Genomic DNA, 8,766 nt, shown 5'->3' on the forward strand with positions numbered 1-8,766 from the left:
CACACACACACCACACACATACCACACACACACCCCCCGCATAAACACCCCCCCCCACACACACAGCCTTCCCGTCCTGATCTGTGCTGTTCACTCCCCCCACGGTGTGAGCTGACAGCCCCAGTCCAGGGTGGGCTGAGCACCCACCACAGCGTGGGAAGCAGGAGTGCCGCTCTGATCTCAGCCCGCCTCTGGCCTGGACCCTGTGTGGGCTTTAGTCTGCACATCTGTGTGCTGAGGCTGCATTGCTTGGGCCGTCAGCTTGTGTTGTGAAACACCATCTTGTTGCTCCCCTCCTCCCCTGGGGAATCTTCTCCATGCCCAGCCCAGCAGCTGGCCCAATGCTGGCCTCCCCCAGTTCCCAGGCTGGAGGAAGGGCCCCTCTTGTAATCAACCCACTCCTGCCCCTCCCCTTCCCTGCCCCAATGCCATCCTCAGGCCCCAGACTTAAACCATCCATGGGGTTGACAGGCCTTTCCAGATGGGGGAGGAGAGGGCCTGAGCAGATAGCTGGACTCCAGGGAGGAAGTCTGGGGCCAGGTTTTAAGAGTGGAGGGCGAGGGCCAGTGGCTAGGGACCCTGAAGGTTCTCTTCTGTTGAGTGCGTGTAGCAAGATTCTGAAGCCTAGTCCTGGGCCCAGGGGCGCTGCCCTCTCCCCTGCCTGGGGCAGAAGAGAACCAAGAACCCCTGGAGAAGAGAACCCTTCCAACATGAGCCATGTGTGTAAACATGGAAGACTTACTGGCCAGCTCAGACCCCCTTTCCTCTCTTCCATCACCCACCTCTCAGACTCGGGGAGTTGCAGCCACATCTGGCCTGGGCATTCCCAGAAGGCAGAAATAGGGCACCTCCTTCTAGCACTCCAGGAGCCTAATACACACTTTTCTTAGGTTGATCTTGGCCGGTTCACCACAGAACCCTTCCTAGGGCTCAGGTCTTGGGGTTCAGGATGGGAGGTGACCTCAGGACATATGGAGGCTGCAACCAGGGGTCTCCTCACTCACCTGGTCAGGCCCCTCATCCCCCGGCCTCTGCAAGAGCCAGCGCACAGCAGCCTGGGGAAACTTGGGCAAGCACTCCAGGAAGGTGCTGTTGTGCTCCGTGCCGTAGACCGTGGTGGCTGCCACAAGTCCCACTGCCTCCTCTGGAGAGAGGCAGAGGTTGGCTCAGTTTGGGAACTATGGGATCCAGATCCCCATTCCACCACCTGACCCCCACAGCTCAGGAGCCACACTATATGACAAGAACTTAGACATCCAGGGAGCCCCCAGCCAGTCACTGTGTCAAAGACCCCGCTTCCTTCCACGCACTAGCAGAAGCTACATGGATAGGGAAACTGAGGATCATCTGTCATGACGAGACCAGTCTGAGAACACAGAAGTAGAACCCGGGCCACAGGGGTGAGTTCCAGCCCAGCCTGTGCCCTCCCCCCGCCACCACTCGCCTTCCTGGCTCTGGTCCAGGCACTGCAGGGCAGGGTTGCCATGTCGGATGTCCTGGCGGCGGGACCGGCGCTTGCCAAGGTTGGGGTGGTAGCGGGTACAGGAGGCACCGTCCCAGGCACAATATGGGTCCCGGGCCAGGCAGCACTCCACACAGGCAGTGCCATAAGTCTCACACTGGTGCAGCCGCAGCTGGGCCACGCCCAGCCGAGAGACCACGTACAGCATTTGCTGGGGAGGGACAGAAGCAAGAGTGCGAGGTGAGGCCGAGGTGAACTGAGATGAGCCCGGGCTTCCCCCACATGCAGCCAGACTCTCAGCCCCTCAGCCTCCTGAGACCCCTGCCACTTGCAGGAAGTCTTCATTTACAAAATAGAAAATGTTTATTACCCACCCGATGCATACCAGATTCTGTGCCAGGACACAGAAAAGACGGAGGCAAATCAAGACCTGAGACATTTTCCCTAAGGGGCTTCGCCAGCCCTCCCAGCTGCTGCCCGTTGCCCTCTATCCCAGGGGCCTTTATTCTGACTTGTCTCTGATCTTAGAGGCGCACCTTGCTTTGAGCAATTCCAACACAAAAGTTAGGATTTACACAAAGATACACTGAGGCAGATACATTTGGGGAGACGTGATTTGCCACTTGGCAAATATAGCATGCCTCTAAAAAGTGGCCTTGTTGGACTTAACATCTGGATTTTGTTTTCTTGTCTTTTTTTTTGAAATACAGTCTCACTCTGTCGCCTAGGCTGGAGTACAGTGGCATGATCTCAGCTCATTGCAACCTCCACCTCCCGGATTCAAGCCATTCTTCTGCGTCAGCCTCCAGAGTAGCTGGGACTACAGCCACGCACCATCACGCCCGGCTAATTTTCTGTATTTTTAGTAGAGACAGGGTTTCACCGTGTTAGCCAGGATGGTCTTCATCTCCTGACCTTATGGTCAGCCTGCCTCGGCCTCCCAAAGTGCTGGATTACAGGTGAGAGCCACTGCGCCGGGCTGGATTTTGTTTTCAAGCACGCTTTTGCCTCCCTTAAGAATTGGCCTTTGTGGCTATCCCGTTATCTGGACGCGGCCCTGTGTACGCGGTGTCTCCAGTGCCCGCTGGCCACTCTTGCAGGAGCTAATCGGGCCTGCCTCAGCACAGCTTTCCCCAGACTACAGGAGGCTGCGGAGCAGGGCAGAAGAGGGCGCAAGGGAGGGCGGCAGCTGCTCTTACCCTTTTGACAGAGATCTCCATTTCAGTGATGGGTGTTGGCACCTGGGGAAGGAGTAGGGTCTCAGCGTGGGTGGGGTGGGCCAAGACCTTCCCCCGAAACCTCACTTTCAGTCTCCTCCAACCTTGGGGTGGGAACAACCCAGCTCCCAGCCTGGGTCACGCACTCCCTGGCAGCTAAAGCGAGACAGTCTTTCCCGGACGGTAGGTTTCAAGAAAGGCCCCCGGTCGTGGCTGGCCTCCGAGCAGGAGGCTTGGCTGAAAGCACAGAGCTAGTGTCCCTCCCTCGGCCTGTTCCCCAGCAATGAGGCAGCTGTCCTAAATTACCCAGCTCAGGTCCTGGAGGCACAGCAGGCCCCCAAACACGGACGACCCCCTGCCTGAGTCTCTAGAGGGGCCAATAGAACCTCTGGGGGCCTTGCTGGTCTCAACCATCTCCTCCTTGCAACTCCAGCCCAACAGGGTTTTGCAAAGGGTTGCTCCCCTTGACCAGCCGTCCCAGCACCTGGGGCCCTTTCAGCTCACAGGCTGCAGCTCTGGGCCTGGAGTCATTCAGAAGTGGCTACAAGGCCTCTGCCACAGCAGGGTTGGGGGGCATCTCTTTCTGCACCCCTCCCCAGCATCCCGCCAGCTGCAAATTCAGTAACGACAGGCTTGCTCCTGTATCCCTATAGCCAGGCTCAGACCCAGAGATGGGGCTTGGAGGGACCCCTCCATCAGCCCCTTGCTCACCTTAAACACCTGGAGCTCCTCCAGAACCACCTCCTCGGGTTTAGCTGAGGCCCCTTCCTGGAGGGCAATGACTTTGAGCACGGAGCCTGAGTCTGGGGCCAGGGAGGAGGGGTCAGCGGGACAGGAAGGGACAGCCAGGGACTCCACACCCCTCCAGCCTGGCCACCCCTGCTCAGCTGTCCTACCAGTCCCCAGGAAGATGACATCGTAGATCCCATCCTCTGCCTCCACGCGGTCCACCACAATCTGATGCAGCTTCTGGGCCAGGTGGGTTTTGACAAGGACGGGGCGGCCAAGCCGAGGCCGCACAGGCCGGAACATGACAGGGTGGGCCCGGGTGAACCGCAGTACCTCATCCGGGTAGTCCCTGGTGCTGCGAAAAGACCGTCCTGGCCGCGAGGTCATCTTGCTGGGGCACTGTGGGCAGCAGGGAAGGGAGTGCCTGAGGCATCCTAAGAGGGCGCACACCCCCCACCGCCAGTCTGTTTCCACCCCAACCGGGGGCCCTCTCTCAATGCAGGAGGCCTCTCCTCTCCCGCCACACCCACCCCTCCCCACCCCACCCAGGCCCTCTGGAGCCCAGGCTCGACCAACATCTGCTGCTGTGGGGCTGCCTGGGGACATGGGGCTGCTCCAAGGGGCCCTTCCCCGCATCTGCTCAGGCCTCGCTTCCCTGGCCTGGACCCAGCAGACACTCACCACTCCGGGGCGGGGGAAGGGCACCTTGCCCTCATAGGGCCTCCACTGGTATTGAGGTCCATCTTGGTGGGCAAAGGGCCCGTTGAAGACCTCCCAGATGTCTGCCATGTGGTACACACAGACGGCGAAGCCCTGGAACACAGCACTGCCAGGCACACAGGAGTCAGGCCAGAGTGGCCATCAAGGACAAGAAGGGGACAGCCTGGTTCCACGGGCAGGACAGAGGGTGACAGTGCCTGCAGCAAGCAGAGACTTTGAAAAGCAGAGGCACCAAGGCAAAGGCAAAGGCCAGAGAGAGTCAAAGAACACAGTCACAGGTCACCGAGTCAGGGACAGACAGGGCCCATGGCAAGGCTGGGGTGGCAGGTGCAGGGAGGCTGGGTGTGCCCACCTGATGGTACTGAACAGCGCATACACCTCAAGGCTCTTCCCGGGCTTGGGCCACAGCAGGAACACGTCCTCTGCGGTACAGAAAGGAGCGTGAGTGTCATGGCCACTGCCGATGCCCCAACTCACCAGCTCTCAGCCCTCCTCACTCCGGAGCCCCCAGCCTGCTTGGCCACACCCTCACCCAGCTGGTCAAAGTGGGTCTCGGCACTGCCAGGGCCAGGCACCGAGCAGACCAGCCTGGCCTTCAGGAAAGTGCTCCATCTGTTTACCAGCACCCGCTGGCCCCCGACGTCATTCTGTGGGATAGGGGGCCAGAGTCAGCCTTAGGCCCTACAAGGATGGGTCCCACCATCCACTCTGCCACCCTCACCCACTGGAGCAGAGGTATGCATGCCAGCTTTGCATCCTTGCCTCAGTTTCCCTACTGCTGGCCAGGGGTGCGGGGGAGAAAGGTCTGGGAATGGGAGGGTGCAGCGGGGACTTGAACCTCACCACCACTTCCCAGCCCTCACCATGCAGACGCGGCCCACGCGGCTGACAGTGACATGGCTTGAGTCACCATCGAGCGAGGGGACAGTCTCCGTGAAGAAGAAGTACACCTTGTCATTGTCGTGGTCGGAGTTCTCAGGGATCCGGGCAGCCATCACAAACCGGGGATCTGGAAGGGGGCACGGTCACGCTGGTGGAGGGGCTGTGCAGGGCAGGATGGGAGCAAAACCCAATGGGGAGGGGATGGCAGGGGCCCCACTGGAGGAGGGTGTCCTAGCGGGAAAGTAGCCTCTTCTCCCCTGCCAGTTCCAGGGGCAGGTCTCACCGTGCAAGAGGCTCTGGTCAGGGTTGGAACTCAGGGCTGGCCGAGGACCTCCATTTCGGAAGATCGTGGGCTCCTGCCCCAGGAAGTCAACAGTGAGACCCGTGTACTGCTCCCTGCCTGGGGTGGAGGTCAGGGGGCAGAGTCGGGGACGAGGCCCAGGCCCAGCAGCCGGGTCCCCCCGTTCCCAGTGACATAGGCCAGCTCTCACCCTCCCTGTTCCCACCCTGGCCTGGGCATCACCCACCTACAAAGGTGCTGGCGAAGGGATGGTTGGGGTCGTAAGGGCATCGCCCCCGGCCACTTTCCACACTGCCTGGCTCTAGGTGGAGCACATGCTGTGGGGAGGGAGGGAAGGGTGTCACTTGGGAGAGAAGCACCAGCCGCCCACACACAAGCAGCAGCCCTCGTGTGCATGTGGCGGGAGGGCGGGGGCAGGCGGAAGGCGTCCTCATCCAGGGCCCCTCTAATGGGGTCAGCTCCCCAACACAAAGGCGCCTTTCAGGCCCCTGCCCCTCTGTCTCTGCCCAGGCTCAATGGGAACGTTCAGGCAGCCGGGAGGAAATGTCACTGCCTCCCAGTCCCCTGTGGGGCCCGGCCCAGGCTCACCTCCCCACGGTAACCCACTGAGATGAGGGTGCAGACGGGCTGGAAGGCTCCGGTGCCGCAGGCCAGCAGGTGGGTCCGGTTGTGAGGCTGCAGCACCCGCACAAAGTTGGCGCACTCTGTCTGCGGGGAGAAGGAGGGGTGGCTGAGGGGTGAGAGGGGGTGCTCACCATCTCCTTGGGCCCCAAGGCTCAGCCTTGTCTGGCAATCAGCTCTGGGGAAGGGGGTGGGTGTGACATTACTAGCAGACCTTCAAAGGCCCTCAGGATCTGCTCCAAATGCCCCCAGTAGAGGCACCTGGGGGTGTGGCCACAGACTGTCCTGGAGGTCAGGTCAGGGCAGCAGGATGGGGGACTGTCCCTCACTACAGCACTCACCAGAGGATCTTTTCCACTGCGAGCACACTCCTCCCTCTGTCCTGGCTGCGGCGGCCACAGGACCTGGAACACAGCCTGGCTCATCTCGGTCTTCCCCTGACCTCACAGGCTCAGTTTCCCCAGCTGGCCTCCCACCTGGAGGTGCCCAGATCTCAAACGGACCCTCTTCCCTGCCAGTCCAGCTCACCTCCCGGGGGTCTGGCCATGCCTGGTTCAGCCGCAGAGAGTAGACGGCGTCCAGGCCCCCCAGAAAGAGGCGTTCCCGGTACTCATCTAGATACATGGCCTGGAGGTTCAGGGAGCCCCGGGGGCCCAGAAAGACGGCAGAGCGGTTGGCAGAAAGGAGGTCTAGGAGGGAGCACCGGCAGGTAGATCAGGGCCACGGCTCAGCTGAGCTCCTCAGCCAAGGAGGAGAGGTGGAGGCCCCGCTGAGCATCCCCCACCACCGCCCCCCACTATACACACTCACATCTCACATCTGGAAAATGTTTCCATCCACAGGTGCTAGAAGGCTCCTGGAGGCAGGTGGGACAGGAGGCTCGGAGCCTCCCACCCGGCCCAGCCTACCCTGGGGTAGGTCCCCTGCCTCCTGCCCTCCATTCCTTAGCCCTTCATCGTGCAGATAACATCTTCCCACTGTCCCATCTGTGCCCTGCCCAGTCCCCAGGGACCCAGGGAAGATGGTGCCAACCAGCAGAAACTAGAGCAAAGTGCTGGAAGAGCCTAAAGGAAAGGCGGGAGTCTGCAGGCCTGACTCAGCTGGAGGGTGGGCCAGCAGGGGAAACTGTTCCCAGCATAGGGGACCCCTGGCAACGGCCTGGGTGCAGGGGAGGGCAGGTATGGCAGGAAGGGCTCCCACCTCCAGTCCAGGGATGTGGCCGAAGAGGAATTTCTCCCCATAGATGCTGGCCATCCCGGCCCGGAGGTGAGAGCAGGAGCTGTCTGGGGACCTTGGTCCCAGGAGTTGAGGATCTTGAGGTAGGTCCTCCAGGCTTGGCTGGGGAGCTGGAGGTAATGGGGGCAGTAGGATGTGGTAGGAAGGGGGCGCTGGCCACCCTCAGGAAGGTCCAGAGTGTCCTATGCCTTTCCAACAGAAGCACCTCTGCCCAACACCCATTCCACCCGCAAAACTCATCAACAGCCTCTTCCAGGAAGCCCTCCTTGGTTGACAGTACCTCGGGAACTTTCCCTTTTTGGGGCTTCTAGTAGTCTGACCTCTCGCCAAAACCACAGCTCCCAGGACAAGACCACATTTCCCTCAGCCTCTCCAGGTGTCTCCCCTCTCAGATGGGGCTTCCCAGGGGAAGGTGATCCCCCCTCTGGTTTCCCCAGGAAGGATCTGCCAAGAGACTGTCTCAGGGCCTGGCCTTCCCCGGAGCCCATCCTTGGAGGCCTGAGCCGGCTCACACATCTAGGGGAAAACAAAGGAACCCCCAGGCTGAGATGGGCAAAGATGCGAGGTGAAACTCCCCCTGGGATCTGAGGCACTTCTTGGGTGCAGGAAGGAAAGCCCAGTCCGGGAAGTGAGCCTCAAGGGGTCCCCCCTTCTCCGTGGCCCCGGGACCAAGGGGCAGTGTGCTGCCCACTCACCGTCCTATTGGCGGCCCTGGGCAAAAAGTGGCAGCTGAGCCCAGACAGATCCTGCAGCCGCGCCCTGTCTGTCCCTCTCCCCTGCCCCGTCCGTCCCTCTGTCCCCTCCCCATCTTTATTGAGCTCTCTCAGGGTATCCATCTGTCCCTTTCTCAGCAGTCCCCCTCAGGTCCCTCCCACCACCACCCTGGTCCTGTCTCCGAGGACCTGCCTCCCTACCACTGCCTGAAAGCTGCACAGGGAGAGGCTGCCTCCCCTACAGCTGGCCAGGTGCCCAAGAGCCCAGGGCACTCAAACAGGGCACACGCACACAAACGGCACACAGAGGTTAGTACCTTCGTAGGAGAGCCGCAGGCGGGGCACGCTGAGGCCAAGGCTGGGGCCGGAGCTAGCCCCACGGGGCAGGAGACCCCCCAGCAGCCAGCAGAAGGCCCAGGCAGAGGGGGCCATGCTGGAGAACTGAGGGCACTGCTGCCGTCTGCCTGCAGAGCCACCCTCTGGTCCCACTGGCTGCCGGTTGTAGTTTGCTCGGCTGCCACCAGGCCACCACTTATAAGGCAGTGGCTCCACCCAATCCTGGGCGGGAAGAGGGGCGGGGGACAGAAGGAGGTGGGGGGTAAGTTTCAGGCCTGGTTTATTGCCCAAAGATAATGGACAAAAGTGGGAGGGAGGGTGTCTGGTCCCTGCCCTCTATGTGCTGGGGCCCAGGGCATGACCTCTCTTGCCCACCACCACCCTCCCCATCCCCTCCCCTCCCCTCCCCTCCCCCAGCGGCCCTGAGGGCGGAGCCCTCCAACACTCATTCTGGAGCCCTGATCTTATCCTAGCAAGGAGCAGTGAGTGTGTGGCTGAGGTGGGTGAATTTAGAGGCAGAAGGAGAAGAAAGGAAGCTCAGCCAGGTGG

The 8,766-nt window shown here is 61.2% G+C and overlaps 1 protein-coding gene across 2 annotated transcripts in view; it reads right to left on the minus strand.

Annotated features, from left to right (window-relative positions):
• The window catches only part of SEMA3G (semaphorin 3G), a 12,426-nt gene extending 3,901 nt beyond the window's left edge, over positions 1–8,525 (minus strand). Inside the window, exons 1-15 of one of the 2 annotated variants that reach the window (XM_032290108.1) lie at positions 8,199–8,521; positions 6,461–6,621; positions 6,274–6,336; positions 5,900–6,019; positions 5,538–5,628; positions 5,294–5,410; positions 4,992–5,137; positions 4,661–4,775; positions 4,481–4,550; positions 4,090–4,234; positions 3,576–3,807; positions 3,391–3,482; positions 2,662–2,703; positions 1,445–1,673; positions 1,005–1,144 (exon numbers count right to left, since the gene is read on the minus strand). In XM_032290108.1, coding sequence (XP_032145999.1) covers positions 1,005–1,144; positions 1,445–1,673; positions 2,662–2,703; positions 3,391–3,482; positions 3,576–3,807; positions 4,090–4,234; positions 4,481–4,550; positions 4,661–4,775; positions 4,992–5,137; positions 5,294–5,410; positions 5,538–5,628; positions 5,900–6,019; positions 6,274–6,336; positions 6,461–6,621; positions 8,199–8,313 — 1,878 coding nt within the window. In that variant the 5' untranslated portion in view covers positions 8,314–8,521. Of the gene's footprint in view, positions 1–1,004; positions 1,145–1,444; positions 1,674–2,661; positions 2,704–3,390; positions 3,483–3,575; positions 3,808–4,089; positions 4,235–4,480; positions 4,551–4,660; positions 4,776–4,991; positions 5,138–5,293; positions 5,411–5,537; positions 5,629–5,899; positions 6,020–6,273; positions 6,337–6,460; positions 6,622–8,198 lie in introns of both variants that reach the window. The other variant, XM_032290109.1, reaches the window with a different exon arrangement.
• Between the last annotated feature and the right edge of the window lie 241 nt (positions 8,526–8,766).

This window comes from Sapajus apella, unplaced genomic scaffold, assembly GCF_009761245.1.
Source record: "Sapajus apella isolate SASKATOON/1434 unplaced genomic scaffold, GSC_monkey_1.0 scaffold23, whole genome shotgun sequence".
NCBI lineage: Eukaryota > Metazoa > Chordata > Mammalia > Primates > Cebidae > Sapajus > Sapajus apella.